The sequence below is a fragment of the Pungitius pungitius genome, chromosome 18 (assembly GCF_949316345.1).
Source record: "Pungitius pungitius chromosome 18, fPunPun2.1, whole genome shotgun sequence".
Classification (NCBI taxonomy): Eukaryota; Metazoa; Chordata; class Actinopteri; order Perciformes; family Gasterosteidae; genus Pungitius; species Pungitius pungitius.
Genome location: NC_084917.1, coordinates 6,022,141 through 6,043,530, shown reverse-complemented (window position 1 = coordinate 6,043,530; position 21,390 = coordinate 6,022,141). Strand labels below are relative to the sequence as shown.

At 42.9% G+C, this 21,390-nt stretch overlaps 3 protein-coding genes across 3 annotated transcripts in view; 2 read left to right on the top strand and 1 right to left on the bottom strand.

Moving 5' to 3' along the window:
- Positions 1-1,401: 1,401 nt before the first annotated feature.
- hspa5 (heat shock protein 5) lies at positions 1,402-5,108 on the top strand. Its single transcript, XM_037484436.2, has 9 exons — positions 1,402-1,548; positions 2,096-2,246; positions 2,385-2,616; positions 2,718-2,855; positions 2,949-3,061; positions 3,175-3,565; positions 3,669-3,906; positions 4,002-4,169; positions 4,278-5,108. Exons 2-9 carry the CDS (start codon positions 2,131-2,133, stop codon positions 4,844-4,846), a joined length of 1,965 nt encoding a protein of 654 aa, XP_037340333.1. The 5' UTR covers positions 1,402-1,548; positions 2,096-2,130; the 3' UTR covers positions 4,847-5,108.
- Positions 5,109-5,218: 110 nt separating this feature from the next.
- rabepk (Rab9 effector protein with kelch motifs) lies at positions 5,219-8,277 on the bottom strand. The gene is made up of 7 exons (XM_037484437.2): positions 7,645-8,277; positions 7,415-7,569; positions 6,886-7,041; positions 6,525-6,689; positions 6,034-6,183; positions 5,742-5,891; positions 5,219-5,664 (listed from the first exon to the last, which is right to left on the bottom strand). The coding sequence occupies exons 1-7, from the start codon at positions 7,695-7,697 to the stop codon at positions 5,459-5,461; spliced, it is 1,035 nt and encodes a 344-aa protein (XP_037340334.2). The 5' UTR covers positions 7,698-8,277; the 3' UTR covers positions 5,219-5,458.
- Positions 8,278-8,413: 136 nt separating this feature from the next.
- Positions 8,414-21,390, top strand: part of rgs3a (regulator of G protein signaling 3a) — a 97,779-nt gene continuing 84,802 nt past the window's right edge. Inside the window, exons 1-8 of the mRNA XM_062558999.1 lie at positions 8,414-8,554; positions 9,661-9,818; positions 12,084-12,206; positions 16,281-16,331; positions 17,739-17,797; positions 17,895-17,989; positions 18,299-18,358; positions 20,300-20,360. Coding sequence (XP_062414983.1) covers positions 9,665-9,818; positions 12,084-12,206; positions 16,281-16,331; positions 17,739-17,797; positions 17,895-17,989; positions 18,299-18,358; positions 20,300-20,360 — 603 coding nt within the window. The 5' untranslated portion in view covers positions 8,414-8,554; positions 9,661-9,664. The remainder of the gene's footprint in view (positions 8,555-9,660; positions 9,819-12,083; positions 12,207-16,280; positions 16,332-17,738; positions 17,798-17,894; positions 17,990-18,298; positions 18,359-20,299; positions 20,361-21,390) is intronic.

Below are 21,390 nucleotides of genomic sequence, written 5' to 3'. Positions count from 1 at the left end.
CGATGAACATTTGAGACAGAAATGTTTTAAGTCTGATGTATCTCCATATAACATACAAACTAAGTACTTTGTTTATCACTGAGATTAATACTATCATAATGTTCAATTTCTTTCTATTGACCATACATTTTTTTATTTTGATATTACCTGACATAACATCAAAGAGTCTTTATATTATGTCTCAAGACTTGACCCATCCAGAACAGGGGATCATAGGCAATCCTGAAATTCTATTTAGTAGTATTGTTTTACTATTATGCCTCTTTCTTTCTTGTTTAAAAGAAAATGAAACTATGTTGCAGTCAAACTTTAAAATGAAATAATTTCTCAACTTTTCTTTTCTTGTTTTTTTTTCATTTAAAAAAACATACTATATGACACACTATTACTAACAAACTATTTCAAGAACGTTGAATGTGAATCTTGAATAGACAGAAATAAACATATTCCTGCAATATCATTAATAAGATGATCATTTATCTAAACAATACTTTCACACAAGCAGATTTGCTGCGGGAAAACGTGCACTAATATCACCATCACTCGTATCATAACTTCTCACATTGTTCCTCATATTTAGCCAAACATACCAACTAATAATGATGACTAGGCATGCCCCGTACACCAGAAGAAGGTTCATACAGATTGTCTAATTGGCTTTGGAAACAGGTTATCTAACATTGACCTATTTAGACTTTTGAAAAAGGGGAGTTGTATTTGAACATCCATGTGATGTAGTTTTGTTTGATATGGGCTTTGACTTGCTGAATACAAATTGTACAAAATAATGACATACATCTGTGATCAATATGTGATCACTGAAACAAGTCTAGAGAAAGCCTATGCAAAAACTTGATTGTCAATTAATTGCAGATTGCTAGGTTTTCAAGTTGGATGTCTTAAACTATAATTGCATGTACTTTCACTGATGCAACATACAAACAAGCCAGTCCATCTGATGTAACAGATGCTTTTCAGTGAATCCGTCATTTACATGCTAACCAAGGTTTGCACATGTCTTACTAATTGTAGTGTGTTACCATTACTTGATCATAATATCAACATGGTATAACAGGCAATCGCCTCCCTTTAAAGAGCAGAACATTTATTTAAATTATGAGGGTCGCCATTTTTTTAAAGAATCACTAGTAATCTCTAATGTATAAAATGCGAAAGGGGCCCTCTTCCTGATACCGTGGAGTGGCGTGTCCTCGCTCCAACTATGTTCATGAATGTGTTTGAGAGCCAATCAGCATCGGCACAGTGGACAAAAGTCGTGACGTCACCCCAACCCGACGGGTGCAAATCAGCGACGGACAGCGTGCCGGACGACACCAATCAGCGCGTTCCAACGAGTTGGTGCTCAGCCAATCGTGTAGCTCCACGACAGGAGAGAAGTGACTGCTTATATATTGAGAGAGCACGGTCCATTCAACATCACTTCACCGATGCAAGAATATAGGATAGAAGGAAGAAGACTGATACTTTTTTTGTTATAGGAGGCACCATCAAGGCCGTTACTTCACGGACGTACTTACTGCGAATACGGTATGTACCAACATTGTTGTGAATTTGATAATGCGATTACATAATTGGTATTTTCTACAATTTATGAAACTAATTACAAGACCGTGCCATTATGGTGCAGGCAGCTAGACTTAACGGTTAAGCTACATTATGCTAACGATAAGAAAGGTTATTTACCGAACATATTCCAAAACGTTTTAAATGACATGGCTCGGCACTGCAATTGTAATTTAAAATAACTCGCGCGTGGCAAACCGTTTCCCCCCTTCGCTTGGCACACTAACGTGGTTAGCTAGCTACCGGCAGATAGGGGTGGAGGGGCGGCGTTAGCCATTGCTCCTTAGATCGCAAAGCGGCTGCGATGCTCCACCCACTTCCCCAATGTCGTGCGTTTGACATTTTCTGGGGATTGGGGAAATTCCTTTTTAGGGTTACAATTTCACCCAGCATTACAATTAGCTGGAAGCTGAAGCTAACTGAATATAGGAGCTACGAGAGCCTACTTCATAACCGTTAAGCCACGTTTTTTTATTTTGATAAACCTTAACGTTATGTTTCTCTTCCCCAGATTTCTATTGTAGATCTGAGTTCACACAAGCAAAAATGAAGCTGTTGTTGGCTGTGATGCTGGTCGCCGGCTCCGTGTGGGCCGATGACGACGACAAGAGGGAGAGTGTCGGGACCGTGGTTGGAATCGACTTGGGGACCACCTACTCATGGTAAAGCCCCCCCCCCCCCCCTCCTCAAAAATTGTCACCTGTCACAATTGTTTGACGAAAATGTAATGCTGCAACTTAAATATATCAATTGTTGCCTCATGAGTAATGTTAATCATTTCTAATATGCTTTTCCTGCAGTGTTGGAGTGTTCAAGAACGGCCGTGTAGAGATCATCGCCAATGACCAGGGTAATCGTATCACCCCGTCATATGTGGCCTTCACCGCCGAGGGCGAGCGTCTGATTGGTGATGCTGCAAAGAACCAGCTGACCTCTAACCCCGAGAACACCGTCTTTGATGCCAAGCGATTGATTGGGCGTACTTGGGGAGACTCTGCTGTGCAGCAGGACCTGAAGTACTTTCCCTTCAAGGTAACTTTTTACTCTTGTGGACACTGGCAAGTTGTGGGGTAAAACTGTTATTTTGAGAAACTTACTTGGAACAATAATATTGATGTATGTTCCATCTTCAGGTTACTGAGAAGAAGAGCAAGCCTCATATTCAGGTTGACATCGGTGGTGGACAGCTGAAGACCTTTGCTCCGGAGGAGATCTCCGCCATGGTGTTGACGAAGATGAAGGAGACAGCTGAGGCTTATCTGGGCAAGAAGGTACAAAAAAAACTCTTAAAAGAATATCTGTCAAAGGATGAAACACTTGAATAGAAAGTGTATTTGAATCCAATCTTCTCATATTTTCTTCAGGTCACACACGCCGTGGTTACTGTCCCTGCCTACTTCAATGATGCTCAGCGCCAGGCCACTAAGGATGCTGGAACCATCGCTGGGCTGAATGTTATGAGAATCATCAATGAGCCGTAAGTCTAAAGAAAAATGATGTAATAAATGATTGTCCTTTGTTTCTGAAATTGTGAAGTTATCCCCCCCTCCCTTTCTCTGTAGCAATATACTCATAACTTTTATTCTATAGAACTGCTGCCGCCATTGCTTATGGTCTGGACAAGAGGGATGGCGAGAAGAACATTCTGGTGTTTGACCTTGGTGGCGGCACTTTCGACGTCTCCCTTTTGACCATCGACAACGGTGTGTTTGAGGTCGTGGCCACCAATGGCGACACCCATCTGGGAGGCGAGGACTTCGACCAGCGTGTCATGGAGCACTTCATCAAGCTGTACAAGAAGAAGACCGGGAAAGATGTGCGCAAAGACAACCGTGCAGTGCAGAAGCTGCGTCGCGAAGTTGAGAAGGCAAAGAGGGGGCTCTCTGCTCAGCACCAGGCCCGCATCGAGATTGAGTCCTTTTTCGAGGGAGAAGACTTCTCAGAGACCCTGACCCGTGCCAAGTTTGAAGAGCTAAACATGGTAGGTTACATAACATTTTGTAAAAACGATGGCTATATAATACACCCCAGTTTTAAGAAAACATGGTTTTCTTTCTTTTAACCTTGTTTTTTTGCCTTGCCAGGACCTGTTCCGTTCCACCATGAAGCCTGTACAGAAAGTTCTGGATGACTCCGACTTGAAAAAATCTGACATTGATGAGATTGTCCTGGTTGGAGGCTCCACCCGAATCCCTAAAATCCAACAGCTGGTGAAGGAGTTGTTCAATGGCAAAGAGCCCTCCAGGGGCATCAACCCTGATGAGGCCGTGGCATACGGAGCTGCTGTGCAGGCTGGAGTGCTTTCTGGAGAAGAGGACACTGGTAAGTCGCCTTCCAGCCTCGTGCACTGGATCAATTGCTTGACACAACCACACATCTCGCACACCGGTTTGCTAAATGTTTTCTTCCTCTTACAGGCGATCTGGTTCTTCTCGATGTGTGCCCGCTGACCCTTGGTATTGAGACAGTTGGAGGTGTAATGACCAAGCTGATCCCCAGGAACACTGTGGTGCCCACAAAGAAATCTCAGATCTTCTCCACAGCCTCTGATAACCAGCCCACTGTCACCATTAAAGTTTATGAAGGTAAGATTTGGACAGATAATGTTTGCAACATGAACATGGCCGTGAAGATTTTCCTTGCATGCAGTAAGAGTTAAATATTTTAATGGTTCAATTGTTTGTCTTTTTTAGGTGAACGCCCACTGACCAAAGACAACCATCTGCTGGGCACCTTCGACCTGACCGGCATCCCCCCCGCCCCTCGTGGCGTGCCCCAGATTGAGGTCACCTTTGAAATCGACGTCAACGGCATCCTGCGTGTCACAGCAGAGGACAAAGGCACGGGCAACAAGAACAAGATCACAATCACAAACGACCAGAACCGCCTGACGCCGGAGGACATCGAGCGCATGGTGAACGACGCCGAGCGCTTCGCTGACGACGACAAGAAGCTGAAGGAGAGGATCGACGCCCGCAACGAGCTGGAAAGCTACGCCTACTCACTGAAGAACCAGATCGGTGACAAGGAGAAGCTCGGTGGCAAGCTGTCGGACGAGGACAAGGAAACCATCGAGAAGGCGGTGGAGGAGAAGATCGAGTGGATGGAGTCCCACCAGGAAGCTGAGCTGGAAGACTTCCAGGCCAAGAAGAAGGAGCTGGAAGAGGTGGTTCAGCCCATCATCAGCAAGCTTTATGGCAGTGCGGGTGCCCCTCCACCTGAGGGTGCTGAAGGTGAACCAGAGGAGAAGGATGAGTTGTAGGAAGATTTAAATCCTGTTGATCCTTGCCTCTCTGGTAATTGCGTCTAGGTGTATATATTGGACTGATGGGACTCAAATAGTGAGAGGAATGGTTGGGGAGGGGTGGAGATGACAAGCGACCACACTGAATCTTCTGAAAGACTTAAAAATAAGTTCTGTGTGAGGGAGGTGTTCTCTTCGCTGGAAGGTGGAGATATTCGTCAGCCCGGATACGAGGCTTGCTGCTGCTGTTCTGAGGCAGTCCTGATGGGGGAGGGAGGGAGGGGGGGTGGGCACTGTAGTGGGGAGGGACTTGGAGGGAGGGGGGACTGGTATTTGTGGGTTCAGTGAGTTGGGTGTCTGTGAGATCAAGAACCCATTATGTTCACAGGCAATGCTAAAAGTTATTTATTGAATCTGGTCATTGTACTTCTGGAAAGACATTGAAATAAATGTTTGATACAAACTGTTACTTGATTTGTTTCTTATTTACAACACTGACAAACGCTTAAATATGTCTGTGCTATGGTTTTAGCATTTTTGAAAGATTAATACCATGTTCATTGCAGCATTAGAGGCTCAAATAGATGTTTTAATACAACATAGTGTAATTAGTATTCATTGTAAAGAACATCAGATTACAGTCACAATGCAGTCATTATGAATGACCCCCTGGGTGTCCATTCCTCCAAACACAAATGCCAAATTAATTGTCTTTGTGGCTTCTTGGCTGTCGGCTTCCTCTTCACAAACCGTCCAGGGCAATAAACACATGGAGTGGTCGAGGCGGTTGGGTGGCATATCTCCTTCAAACTTCATAAGGACCCATCTACGTTTGTCTGCAAGCAGAAAGTACAGCAGTGTCATTAGGGTACTGCCATGAACTCGGTCAAAAACAATGGCAAAAAATAAATACCTGTGTCAAATCTGTACATTAAGTTGCTGGCTCCATCAGCAGTCATCCCTCCAAATATGTAGATGTGCTTGCCCAGCACCACAGCCGAGTGAGCTGCTACTCCCTGTGGGATGTCTCCTTTGGCCTGCACCTTCTCCCACTTCATGCTCTCTGTAAACAGTGGACATTTTTATTTTCTTAAAACCCCCAAAAATCACGTTCTGAGGATCTTAATTTTCATCCTGTATGCTTGTCTAGGTCAAATGCACCCTGGCAGTCGGTAAAAGATTAATCCTCAAGAGTTCAAGCTTACTTATATCGAGAGAGTACATATCGTTGTGGAATTTGTCTCCAGCCATGCCTCCATGAACGTAGATCTTTGAACCAACCGCAGCGACAATGTGGCCATGTCTGGCTGGCGGGTTTCTGCCTTGTGTTCCTGGCTGAGACCAGGTGGAAGACACTGGGAATCCCCGAAAGATACACGCTGTCACACATTTGAGGCCAAACGGGATGGACAAACCTTTAAAAGGCTGGACTAGGCATTCACATGTCTGGCTATTAAAAATGCCTGAGACATTGAAATGTTTACAACTGTGCATATAATATGGAGTCCAGTAGCAGCAGACAGTAGCTTACAATCACTGCTTCACAAGGTAATTATCACTATGCTGTATGACCAGTCATTTTAAAAAGTAAGTTAGCTTTTGGGCAAAATGTTTTGTTTGAGAGACGATACCTCGTAGAAAGATCAGTGTTTTGGAGGTGCGTTTATGGGAGTAAGGTGGTCTATTAAATACAAACCTGTATCAAAGACATGGAGTTTGGGGTCTGAGACTGGTGAAGCGCCTGCTTCCCCTCCACACCAGACATACAGCTTGTCCCCTTGGCCCGCTGAGTTGGTGTGGTATGTCCTAGGACTGGGTGGTTGGCCATTGACTGGTAAATTCTTCCAGCGAGACCCACTCTCTGGACCCACATGTAAAGAATGGATTACACTCAGTTTACAAAAATCTATGGTGACATACTATCAATATTAGAATGAAAATCCCCACAGTCTATTTTACTTCTTTGAGTGAAACCTTGTTAATCTGGAAAATCACTGCAGTGCTGAATTTCTAATAAAGATCATAGCTAACTAAGCGAATTACGATTTGAATGTTACCTGCTAGCTGTATATTCTGGATACAATTGCGATTGCCACTCTGTTGTGCCCCTCCGAACACCCACAGGCTCCGAGGGCAGCTCTCTGGCACAAAGCTGCAGTGTTCATACCGGGACTCCAAATCCTCCCACTCCGGGACGTCCCATTCATGATTATCTGGTGGAGTCCGACAGGACAAAAATGCAAAAGGGAACCCAATGGTGATCCTACCCAGTATATAACAAGTATATCAAGTAATGTGTTGACCCTCTTTTTGTCATTTTAGCGCAAGTTAATCAGTGATAGGAGCTTTATCCATATTGTTTCAACGGATTGTGATTACGAGCCTTTGTGTAATTACACACAACTTGCACATGTTTGGAAACCCATCAAACAGCTACTGGAACCCACAAAAGCTATAAAACACAAACTAGTTTTAACAACAAAAACGTTGTTGTAGATGTTTTATTGAAGGGCTTAAAAGTAGTAGTAAAATGCAAATGTTTGTGTATGTATCCCTGGACAGATCCAGTATCCTGACGTTTCTTACCTAGATTTATTATGTGTGAATGTGAGAAACTGCCGCTGGGGTTGGCTCCCCCAACAATAAAGATTCGTCCTTTTCCTTCATCTTCCGATGGGATGAAGGTGCAGGTGTGACCCACACTAACACCTGGAGCAGCCCCCCCGGGTATCAAGGAATACCTGTTTATAAGAAAACAATTAAAACGGTCAGCTGATCGCAGCACAGGTGCAATTGAACTATCGGATTAAACTTACCATATTCCTTCTTTGGGTTTATTTAGAGGGTCAAGTACCGGTAGAAACTCCATGGCTGTCAAAGATGTGAGTTCACCTGGTGTGTTCTGCTTTAGCACACGTCTCTGGCCACCGATCAATGCGGTTGTGGTCTGGTTATCCGGTGCGATATCAAATAGCCTGTTCAGTAGTAGCCTTGGTCAACATTATGGTTGATTTGACTCATTACTAATGGTGTTAACAGTATGTAATAATGTGCTGATGGTGTTCATAGACGCTCTTTCGTGACATTTAAATTAGCTAACGTTACAATCGAAGGAAGAAAACAACTTGGTTGTTTTAATTATGCTCTTGTAAACAACTGGGGTACAAAACAAAGCCGTGGATATTGTCTGAGAAATAGTTCCAGTTAGTAAAAAACACCGAGCGCAATCAAGACGCTAACTTGCTAGCTCAAAACATAGCTCAAATAAGCACGTTTATAACTTCCTTCCCAGCAGCCTGTTCTTCCGGGTCGGAAGGGGTCAGACAGTTACAACGTTGGTTGTCATTAAAGTGACATCCTTTGCCGCCACTTCATAACGTTCATACAGCGACAGTGGTTATTACTGCTACACGAGACTGTACAAATAGCTTAGCATTATGTACAACTCCCGAACGTAGCGCGCCTTTACGTGGACTACAATACGTCACGTTGACGACGCTCGTGGACACAATTTCCAACCGCAGTTGTCATGGTTGCCTATAGCGCATGCGCTGTTAAATTGTCCTGTCCATCGCACTGCCGAATGCAACAATGAGTTTCCACAACGTTTCTGTCTTAATAATCGTTGACATATTAATACGAATTATTCTTCGGTTTACACTCTCTAAAAAGTGTTTGCAGTTCCCGTTTGACCTAAAAAAGTCCAATCTCCCACTGCGAGCAAAGGTAGGCTTTGAGTGACATCTGCACCAGACGTTTTTGCAATGTCGCAGAGCTAACTTTAGCTTAATCTTTTTTTTCACTTAAAAACCGTGTTTTAAATACTAGCCTGTGTTTATACAAAGAAAAAGAAAACCGCAGAAGACTTGACAAGCAAGTATGGCTGTCTTTTTACAGAGTACCAACAACCTTTAGCTGAAAATTGGCCTGCGCACCGGGTTGTAGGTTGACGGTTTATAGACGTTCATACTAAGAAATATGGAGGCAGAAAGCGACATACCAATTCCCCAAATCTGATGCTTTACATTTCCGATAATATAAGATAATACAAAGTTATTTATTTCTGCAATATTCGCAGTATGGTTTTGTTAGTTAAATGTTCTAACAAAACGACTGTGACTAGTGAGGGGACTCTTGTGGTTACACGTGCATGCATATAACTGAATATTCAACACGTGTCTACTGTTGTAGCTTATAGTAAAGATATTTTACTTTTCTATCCATTTAGAGCTACAATTAGGAAGTCAGTATACAGTATATATTTTTAACGTTGTAGTTCATAATATGTCCAGTAGGTTGTGACATTGCCTTTAATTTGGTTTAAACTTTAAATGGTTTAGTAAATGTAGCTCGGACGGCCTCCGTGTTAAATAACCTGAATAAAAACCTGAATGTGGCTTTTTCTGAGTTTGGACTTTTGGACAAAGAATAAATTACAAAACTGTGTTTTGACCAAACGTCAATTTTTTTTTTTAAATTGTGAGATCTGCTCTTCTATCGGGATAATTACAAAAGTTAAATAAAAAGTAACATGGTAGAAAAGAGACGATAGGACGATTAAGATTTTTGACACTTTTTGGTGTAAAAAATAATCAAGATCAAGATAAGAATGATCAGTTATCCACATTTTCTTTGTTGACCGACTACTCTAGTATTCAAGAAAACATTTTAGCTGCAATACTTTCTCCACACCACATACTAAATATTTACTACTACTACTTTACCTGAATCTATTGACAAAAACTTGAGGGGGATTTATTGTCAGACATGAAATATAAATCTTCATTATTAGGTTTTTATGAGTTATTGTTGCGTTTTATTGTTTTCTTCAGATCCATGAAGGGAGTTGGTTTCTTCAGGGTGTATTCCATCTCACACTGCCATGTTTCCACAGTAGACCAGATGGGACGAACCAAACACTGGCCCTGGAGAGGGCCTTTGGCCTTCTTCCTCAGTCAGAAGGTTCTCCGAGCTGCTTTGAAAGGAAGAGGTGAGCGGAGTGGTGTTCGGTCGCTCTTCCTCAACCTGGTCACTAGACGCCTATAAATCCCCCACACAGGAACTTTTAATTGCCTATTCGGTCCCCTTGTGTTTATTTAACCTGAAACTTTATCTTCTTAATTTTTAGTTGGATCATAATTAAGTACTTGTTCAGCCCGGCGCCTCCCATCCTGATCGGTCACTCGCGTAATTGAGTAAGCAGCCGTGCACTCCGGTCTGCCAACACCAGGTGCTCAGCTGTCCCCTGTGGCAATGTGGACGTCTCTGCACACCGCCTTCTCTCTTCTCCTTTCACGACCCCCTCCCCATACCCCCCAAGTCAAAACTGCACAGTCATCTCCAACCTTCTGGCACAAATTGAAAAAGTCATCTCTTTGTGGAGCTTATCCCACTCTCTTATATTAATCTTTTTTATCTTAATTAATTTTCCCTCGCCTCTACCTTCCTCTTCCAGTTGAACCTGGTATTGCCCCTCCCTCACACTTCTGCCTTGCACAAACTGTTTGTTTTACCCTGCGCTTTTTATCACTGCGCCTACAGGGCCTGTATTAATATGCACTATGCTATATATATTAAAACATATACACACACACACACACACACACACATATATATATATGCATGCCGTTAAATCATAGCTGGCTTGTGATGTTGGCCATCAAAGGGGATTCAACCTGCTGTGGAAGGCCAGGTGTGGCAACAGAAATATATATTTTGCGTCTTGCTTTATGTTAATAATTTATATCAAACTGTTTACTTGAGTTTCTTAAATCAATTATAAGACTTTTGGAAATCTTGATAAATGAGAACTAACGTCTAGTGTATCAAACTGCATTCGCTTATCTGCTAACCTTGTAAATAGTCTGTAAAGCTATTTCTTCTTTTATTTAACCTTGGGTTGTTTTGATGGACCGGTGTTGTTCACATAACAAATTGGACTTGTCATTGTAGTCTGGTTTTATCCTAAAACGTTTCTATTTAGAGTTCCTGACACAGAACGGTGCCACAGGAGCATTATCTGCCCACTTTACCCTTCGGGGAAGCAGGGTACGAGTTTGAGTCCTTTGTTTTCCTTTCAGCGCAACTGATAAGACGCAATGAATCAGGGGGCTTTTGGTGGAGGGACAGCATGAGAGGAAAAAGGGGTAAGGATTATGACTTAGAGAGGCCTCCTCCTGAGAGATAACTATAGATAACTTATTTTGGGTTGATACAAATCTTTCTGAATGCATGTTTTTTTGCTGAGGGTGCTGTGTATGCAATACTTTAAGTGGTACACAGATCATGAAGCAGATCTAGTTTGCGTCCCTTAAATGGACATTTATTTCTGTGCCTTCTTGTTTGGGCGGCAGCTTGGTAATCAGGATTAGTAAAGAAGTTCATCTATGGGTTACTGGTACACTGCAACTGAGAAAGATGTCAGAATAATGTGCCATTGCTAATGCTGTTGGGTGACATTTCACCCTGAGGTGTGTTAAATCATGCTGTACAGTAATCTGGATTATAACCTCCTCACTAGCTTGATTCTACCTAGATTCTGCAGTACAAAGATGATTTAATCTGTGTGTTAAAAACATGTTGTTTGTCTTTGTTTTGTGCTCTTGTAACTGCTATGCTTTTCTTAACATTGTTTGATTTCTGTTGTTTTAAATGACAGCGTACCTCCTAACATTTCAGAACTTAATCTAATTCTCTTTTATGTGGATTAAGAGAATGTGATATATGTTCATTTAACTTTCTCTTTTTAGAGATCTTTTCGCAGACACTTGAGCTCTACTGTGGTTTTAGACTCTTTTCTGCAAACATTTGTTAAAGGACTGCTAATCCATAGCATCTGTCACCAGTAGGTGGCTCACTATGAACAATAAACAATAAGCGGATTAAATGGAATTAATCAAAACAACAAGACAACCCTCCAGAACAGGCTTTTATGGGTATTTCATACTGTTGAAGATTTATTGGTCGGTTCATTGTGCATTTTTCATGACCAACCTAATGATGACGGCGTCTTTTACAAGCTACAATCAGTCAGCTTTCAAAGCAGACAACTCTGTTTCAGTGTGTAGATGACCAAAGTTGTCGAATGTTTCAACTTTTGTGCACATTGAGTGTAAATTACGTGTAATATCTGTTTCTATATCTATCTTTTCCTATGTGATCCCTCTGTTGGTCTTTAACTGCACACACACACACAAACAGACACACACACACACGCAGACAAACAAGTATCAGGTTTCTTCTCTTCTCTTTACAGCTGCTGAAACCGTCCCGTTTGGTATTGGTCAGCATCCCTCCTCGATGACCCTTCTCAGAGTTTACCTGCGGAAGCCCCCTGCGAGTTTACCTGAGACACCGTCCTTCCTCCTCAGCACCCGTGGTGAGGTTTACTCATTTTTTTATTAATTTTTGGTTGAGAAGAACAGGTGCGTCGCTTTTAGACTGTAGCATGTGATAGTTGAATGTTTTTTGTCCACCGCATCCAGCACAAAAGTACAAAAGGGTATCTGCTTGTTTTAATCTGTCTTTGTGAGCGCAAAGGAATGTGTCCAAGTTCTATAAAGGATTGTATCTGCCTGCAGAGACACCCGATCCCGCAGTGCGCTTAACATGAGAAGCCTATCACTCGCAGTCACAAGTGGGCTCAGACGTAGCAACAAGTCCTTCCAAGTCCATTTATTCAGGTTGTTAGACAGACTAGAGGACGTATTTAACATAGTGTGGATTCCAAAACCTGTTTATTAGACCATCAGAAGGAAATTATTTCGCTTCCTTCTCACTACCTCTCGTCTTACTTTGTATTAAATCATTTACTAGATGGGTTTGTTTCCCCACTTTATTTATCCATTTTGAAGCACTACCAGCTACTACTAATCTTCTCATTTACTTATCCCCAGTTAACCTCACTGTTGAGATGTGTATATATATATATATATATATATATATATATATATATATATATATATCTGTAATATAAAAACAAAAACAGACTGCGTCAATGTGTATGGCCTTTTGTGATCACTTTATTTGTATTTTCATACCACATTCTTTGCTGCACACGGAGCAATTGTCTCTCTTCCCCCTTGAATAGATAAGCCTGCCAAGGAGTGTGTGGAAGTGATTACAAAAGTCCCTGGTTGTCACGGTGAAAGTGCACAGAGCGTTTGGGATTATGAAATGTTAAACACAGGCCCAAAGCCTTTTACAAACATGAAATGTGGAGTCTTCCCGACTCTTAAATTTACCCATAACCTTCTCTTTGAAGCCGCCAAACGGTGCTCTGGTGTTTTTACGAGAAGACACATGGTACGTCTCTCATCTCATCCAGTCTCTGTTGGGATGGATTGGATGGATTCAAACTTTGGATCCTATGCATTGCTCTTTCCCAACAGAAGACGTTACAGAACACGGATTAACTTGGGCCTCCTTTGTAGTTCCTTTCTGCTGATAATGGATTCTTTAGCTGTCACATAAAGACCAACAGTGTCCTCTGGCTCGGCCTTATTGGATGCTGGGGGGGGGGGCGTTGGAGGGGTTTGGGGGGGAAAAGGGTTTCAAATGTAAATGTGACAAAGAAGCAGGAAAGCCTATTAAAGCAGAGCCGAAAGGGAGTAGGAGGTACAGGATGACACGCACACACACAACCTTCAAAGGCCTGTTCTCCCATTCTTTGCTAACTTAATTGAACATTTATTTTGCAGTTCTATTCAGCGCTTTTTACTAAATATCACAGACTATTCATTCTATTCCTGAATTCGGGCTGTGTAGAAAACATTTGCAAGGACTCCTTAGGGAAGAAGAGGGAAGGACCTTCTTTAGTTTGACCCTGGGGTTGTTATCGGTGGAGCCTCAGAGGTACGCGGCAGCGTGGCAGCGTCTCGAGGGACAAAAGCAACCAGACAGAGGGTCGCAAAATGGATGCTGCGGTTTATCATGCCTGGACATAGGAAACCAATAACAGATATCAAGCTTCGTCCTTCATAACTGGCCACTGGCTGGATACCCACTACACATACTATAATCTTTGCTGGTCCATGTCACATAACACCGTGCTACTGGTCCCAGTTTGGAGATGTTATGTATACAAAAATGATTATAGATCTTTGCTGTACCCGTGTCTCGTTACTTGGTGGTGTTGAGCTGGCACAAAAAGAAGGCCAGCTCAATAGAGAAGTCCAATCAATGTTAATTGATGTGTGCTTTGTAGAATATATATATATATATATATATATAAAAACACGGGCAGTAAAACAAAGATACCTATGGAAACATTTTGTGGCGTTTTTACCTCTTTGCCAACTATAATATAAATATTATAATTTTCAGCTTGCAAAAAAAATTCTTTGTCAGAGTTAAACATATTTTTTTATACACAATCGTGTAAAAAACTAGTTTTTGTATAAACTGCTTTCCCTTTCCAAAGTGGTGGATACTTTGATTCTAGGGGCTCTTTAATATTGTTTTTTACTGCTGGCATAAAACGCCTCATGCAAATCCTTTTTATTATGCTGCATTATTTATATTACAGACTCTTATATAGTTTCTCTCTGTAAAGGTCGCAAGGCTGATATCGCCCTAAAACTAAAGGCTCCCTTTTACTTGACCTTCCTTCACCTGAACGAGCCGCGCATTTTAAATTCCTTCCTACACAACAGCACATCTGCTGCAGGGCATCTCTGCAACACTCAGCGCAGGAATTCCCTTTTAATCTGAAGAGACAAAGCAATGTGTGGGAAGTGGATTTTTTTATTTTTAATCTGTGATCCCCAGTAGATTGGTAGCACTATATAACTCAGGTCAATATTATTCATACAGTCCAAAATCACAGATTTCCCTCAGAGGGAAAACGCTCAAAAGGGAGCGATCTGTATTTTTTGAATGTCTTTGAATGTTACATGTGTGATTTGAGTGAATCCTGGTGATTTATTCAGAGACGGAGCTTTTCAGAGCAACGTGCTTCTCAGCTGCTTCACGCACGACACTGAACATGTGTATTTGCGTTGTGGGTTCGACTTCACTTTCGCACGTATGGAACCACAGCGCCGTCTTCTCTGCCCTGCCCCAGATAATTCACTCCTACACTCGCAGGTTTTGGCCTCTGCTTCCAAAATGTCAGAGTTTCACTTGTACAGGCCAATTTATTTCCCAAAAGACAGCTCTCCTCTCCTTTCTGCCTCTTCACTCTGTGCCTTTCATCATTTCCTAAAATGGCTTCCATTGTTTTCTTTTTGTCAGCCGATGTCCCAGATAAGGTCAATGCCTTCTTCTAGTGCAGAAATGCACCGACTGTACGTTCAGTGTTTCACCTTCAGTGTTTGAAGAGCGAAGGAAATACCATTATGGGATCAATAACACGCAACTCTGTAACACGTGTAAACATAGTTGTAAGCATGTTGTGTCCACTTAAAATAGGATGAATTTCCCAGCAGTGCAGTACAAGAAGCCGGAAGAGATTTGACTTAGTTTGACCCTTCCGTTCAGTCCTGTCAAAGAGCACTTAACACCGTTCTCTGCATTCTTTGCTTTTTTTGGCTGCGTAATAGTAAAAGCAGAAGGAACCTAAACCTAAATAAGATGCACTGTAACTGTCGATCTTACTAGTCCTCCTAAAACTTTTTACATTTACCATCATCCAACTTCAAGTTGCAGATTTATACAGTGTGTGTTTGATATTATTTACAATCGCCCCATAACTACCAGAAAGATTTCCGTGTTCTCACTTTGTTCGTCTATGCTGGGCAGCAGCACAAAACCATGCCAAGTTCACTGTGGGAACCACAAACATCCCTTGTACCCAAGCTCTGAAGTGCCAGCAGCGTTATCACACAACGAGGCTCCCACATTTTAGCTTTGGACTCCTATGAGCGGGGTTCATTTAAAGAGCACAAAGCCAATGTTAGCAGTGGCCGTGTCAACACGGCAAACGAGCCTCCGACAGCCCCTTGCAGCACGAAGGAGACCTCGGAGAGAGAGGAACCGCCAGGCAGAGTGTGAGTGATGGGAAGAAAAAGTGACAGATGATAGACAGTGGACAAAGACGCACGCACGCACACACCGGCCCTCAGAGGCTGCATGACCTTCCTCAGGTTTATTGTTTCGGTTTTTGTCCAAGTTAAAACAAGACGTAGTCAGAGTAACGCAGATTTTTACACCTGCCATCAAATAAATATTACAGCTTAGCTCAGTGTTTCTTAGCTCATGAGGATTGGAAGCAGAGGAGAGACCTCCAGCCTGGCTGGTTTATCTGGGTCTTTGTGCTGAACTGTGTCTTTACCGGGTGCGATGACCACCTGGACTTGTGTCTTCCCTGTGACGTTCCCGCTCACTGCGGCCAAGAAATAACCACCTGAAAGATCCTCTTGTCTCTGTATTGTGAACGTATCGGGTTCAACACGGATCCCTGTCAACCCATCATAAACCTTCCTTTTCTCTCTCTCTCTCTCTCTCTCCACAGGTCAGCTGAAGCTGTCAATCATCCAGGAACACGAAGTGCTTGTCGTCAGCGGTAAGTTCTTTTAACGGCCGTCCATTAGGAGAGAGGCCGCTGCGGAGAGAGACACTTTGAATAAAGTACAGAGTCCGTGCCCGCCCGGGGGGGGGCTGGTCTGACTTCATTTGTGAAGCGAATACATGAAGTAAAATATGGAGCGGCACAGAGCGGATCTCCTGTCAAATCACGAACAGCCGACCAAATAACGAGAGAACGGGGAAAAGAGGTTGTTTATTTTCGTCTCCCAGCAACCGGAGCCGTACACGCTGCGACTTTTGTTTTTGATTCTCCATCTTCTGTCCTCGCTCCTTTGTGCCCATGTCTTTTCTCACAGTCAAGGGCCATTTACTTATCGGATGACAAACTGGAGGCGTTCTTTAAAGATGACACAACTCCGCACATCAAAAACTACCTCAAAAAAAGTATGACATTTTTGTTTGAAAAGGCATCAACCGAAGGACTAGTAACCATTCAGCCATTTCACCATGAATAATGCTTTATTATGGACTCTGAGTCAAAGTACTCTTCAATTGTGCAATTGCACACCGTTTCTGCCATTTGTGCACTTGCATTGTCAAAGAAGAGTCTGAGATCTATAAAAAACAGGATTGTGTTTGGGTTATATTTTGTAATATCCTGGGACCAAAACCTTGTACTTCATGTCTCTGTTCATGTGGTTTTAGGTTTTTGGTCACTTTACTTTACTTATTCTCCTTTTCCCGAAGTTAACACCATGAGGGTGGAATCATGTTTGATGCTGTGCTTCGGCCCACAATAAAAACTGCTGTGCTGGCAAAGACAAAGGCAGAGAAGCGCCTCATCAAATCTTGACTTCCTCACATAATTTGAGCAGCTGTTTCTATAGCGTGTGCTCATTTCCCCTTTGGGGTTCTCAGTCATTGGAAATACTTAATGGCTTCTTACAAATGTTTTTCACAGCTTGTTATTTCAGCAGTCAGACATCTTCCTCCTCTTCCTGGGCATGCCTCAATCCAGAGGTAAAACTTTGGGCCGCCACGTTGCGCCTCTCTGCCACTTCCTCGAACCCATCCGCCGCTGTCCTCTGTCCACCGCCCTCTGACTCTGTCCTGCGTCAGTCAGCTGACTCGCACTTCCAGCCTCTCCGTACCTCCTACCTTAAACCCCCATATCCCTTTTGTCCCAGTCACCTGACTTTCTCTCCTTGTGTTTATGCTTTTGTCATCTGAACCTGTGCCGAGCCCGCCGGGTGTGCAGCGATAATGAGTCCATCCGGAAATTTTATACACCATCAAGGATCTGAGCCGCACCGATCTTTACTGGGACCGGAGCCACGGAGCCATTTTGACTAGGCACCTGAATATGAGACGTGCACATAATGATGCATAAATAATGTGACTAGCAACTCATGATTTATTTACTTCTACTTGTGTGTGTTTGCAGTTTTGGAGGCTAGGGACCTTGTGGATGACTGCAACGGGTCATGTGACTTTTATGTAAAGGTAAGTACGGCTGTAAAGAGTTGTATAGAAATAACCTTTGGGAGCCGTGGTGAGCGGGTGGAGACGAGGTCGTGTGCACTCCTGCTCTCTTCCTCAGGTCGGTATGTGCCCGGACAGCGATCCCAGTGACAGACAGAAGACTCGGATGGTTCCTCGCTGCAGGAACCCCGTCTTCTTACAAACCTTTTCCTTGTAAGCAATCAATTGCAGCGTTGCAAAATATTTCAAGATTTGAAAAAATATGATTACATCTTGGTGTAGTTGCATCTGAGACTTCGTTGAGTTTTGCTTAGCCAGATTGATTGTATCCTCCCCAATAACACTGTAAGGTGTCTGAAGGACAGATAACTGGCTAGAATGAATACAAAATACATTTGCACTACACATGAACACTTCAAGTTTTGTTGACAGTAAACAAATGTCTGTGCAACAATCCACTTGTCAAATCACACATATACTCTCTAGTGCGAGAAAATGAAAGTTTGTGCCTTTTGTTTTCAGCAAGGCGGACCTTCATAAGAGACTGCTCTTCACAATGTGGAACTCTGACTCCACTACAAGGTACCGGCTGGGAATGTTGTGGATGTTGTTGGTGAGTCTTATCATGGTGGTGGCAGGGAGGATAACGGATTTGGGTTTCTCTTTTCAATTGAAGCTCCTATTTTAGAAGTTACATTTCAAGAAGCTCTGGAATGAAATACTAAAGCTGCCCACTAGAGCAGTAAAACACCCTTTTATAATTGATGCTGCTGCATACCTCTGTGGGTTTGATTCTGTGTGCGTGTATGTGTTTATTTGTGTGGCTCATTCTGAATCTGGCTGAGTGAATGTGTTACTCTCGCCTCCCCGACTCGCCAGACTTAAGCTGAAAGAGGGTCATCGCCGGGGATGTAGGACATATGGTCGAATGAGTCACAAATGTCTTGTGCTGTCTTGTATTGGGAGGACGGATGAGGAAAGGCATCGCTACGTGCTAGGAATACAGACAAACACTACTTTACAACTTGTTTATGGGGATTAAAGCTAAACAAAGAACACTGTGGTCCAACTACTTTTCTTTGAAGGACACTTGCGGTTTTCAGTTGATTAAAATATCACATACAGTTGTATTCAGATGAGAAGCACGGACAGGCTTACGTAAGTAGTTGAGTTAAGATCAAGGAACGATTTTAAAGATAAAGACCTTGTTGGGACCGTTTCTGGGACACAGATTAAGAGCGATTTACTCATCTTTGGAAAGCAATTATGCCTCGTTCACAAAGAAATGTTGTGTGGCATTAAGTGGGAAAAGTCAGTAGAAAGATATGTTTCCAATAGTAATAAAACTTTGGTAAAGCCATAGTCTTCTGGTACTGTATGCCTGTTAGTTTGAATATTAGATTTGTCCCTTCATTATGCAGATATGATTTCAAGTGTAGTTTTACTATTAGCTTGACTTATTTAAAGCAGATGGAACTCTGACCTTCAAGATGAAAGAAATAGAGTCTTAAATGCTCCCATTTTCTCTGTGCACAATCGCTTAAAACCGATGCCACGGTGCATTTAGTACTACTTGAAATCCAATGGATTGGTCACATTTTCTGTCAAGCAAAAACAATATTTTGTCGCCATCTTCCGTGAACCGAGGAAGCGTCTGTCCGGCACCAGCAGTCGGTCACATCAGATGATCCGCACTGATGTGAGCAACGTCAGTGCTCAGTGTAGCCGTGTCGCCGCTCCAACGCAATTATTTAAGCTTCAAGTCCATCCTTTTAAAAAAATATGCATGTAAACAGGTTACGGTTAATGCCCAACAAAAAGGGGCCCCAATATAATGCACCCTAGAGCAAGCAGTATCTGCCGTGGACACACACACACATACATGCACACACACAATCACGCACACCTTAAGAATGCAGAGATGATAACCTTTCATGTCAGCTGCCAGGTGGGTTGCGAGCCCTGAGAGGTAGAGACCGGATGCTGCTCTGTGTGCAAAATGTGAATGGAATGGAGGTCTGAATCACCGGGGCTGTATGCAAAGGGGCCACATAGTAAGTAAGGGATTCTCTCATTAATACGAGCAAAACGCATGCACTCGTCTCTATAACAATCCGATGGAATCCTGGCACACATTCACGTCTCAGGACAAATTTGCAATACTTTGTGGTGTGTTAACTCAACTCCGCATTAACTTACGGTCACTGGGTCATTCGACCGAGCGGAGCCGGGAAAACATCTCGGGTGTTCATTCGCGCTGACGGCGAGCCTGCCCTCCAAACGGAATCAGCAGCTGCATCGGTCGCGTCCAGCTGGGCGGCCTGTCGAGAGCTGTTCTTCCTCATCTGTGCATGATTAAACATCCACGGACCCCCTCGGCCACCACCACCACGCGCACACCCCCACAACTCCCGTCATGTATTTGAGCTACGCTAGTATGTTTCCCAGGTGTCACATTTGACTGCTTTTTCGACGTTTTGTTATTCTTATGTCTTCCCTCTGTTATGTTTGTTACGTCACCAGGATGAGTGAGCTACTGGGATGCATGAGCTTTGGTGTGCTCTCGCTTCTGAATCCAGAAAAGGTAAGTTTAAACACGGGTACACAACACACAACACACGCAGCTTGTGTGACCATCCATCGGACCATGAATCTGAGAGTTTTGTTCAGTATGAATGGTTTCCAGTGACCTCAATAGTTGCGAGGAAACACTTTGGGGTTACCAGTGTTACAGTCCAGCAGCGGTGCCTCCGGTCACTGGAGATGAACTCAGTTTGAGTCACACTCTGCTCAAATGTTTTAGAAACGCATGCAGTCCTTATTTAAATCTTACTAAATCTCATGTCTCTCTTTTCCTGGACTGAGTTTGGATTTTCTTTTTTATTCCAATTGTATTGGGGAAAATACAGGATGTCGATCAGATGATGATGATTAATTAAACATTACATACTCTAAATCTTTCATCAAATGTAATAAAATCTTCTCATGTAAACAATGTATTGTACGTGGGAATGAACATGAACACACCACTGATGCTGCAATGACAACTAGACCAACTTTGTATTTATATAGAGAAGAAAGGCCAAAGTCGATTAATCTGTCAGCCTGTGTTTGAGCTGTCAATGAACCCAGCGCATCCCCTTCTCTTCACACATGCCGAAATGTTTCACTGGACCTCTGGCATTTATGCTCGGCTGGCTGATGTGAGCATTGCATACAGATGCTAAAGAGAGAGTTCTGGTCTACGGATATTTTAGCGCTGTGTGGACTGTAGTCGTCATTCCTTTTTGGCAGATATTTTGTCAAAAACCAAATGATAGGACAAATAGAAATTTGGACCTGATGGTGGTCTCTAGTTTAAAAGTTAAGGGATATTCAAATTCATTTCAATTAACCAAAAAAACCTAAATTTCACAGAATGCCATCCCCAGACACCACACAAAAAGGCTGACATCACTTCCTTCCACACACCTACGGTACATCATTATATAGAGGAGCAACCCTTAGTTCTTATTCTCAAACGGTCCCAGGTGAGAGCAGATGACTGTGAGGCCCAAGAGTTCAGCGTGGCCCAGAATAGGTTCTCCTCCGCAAACAGTATCTCCCCAGAGATG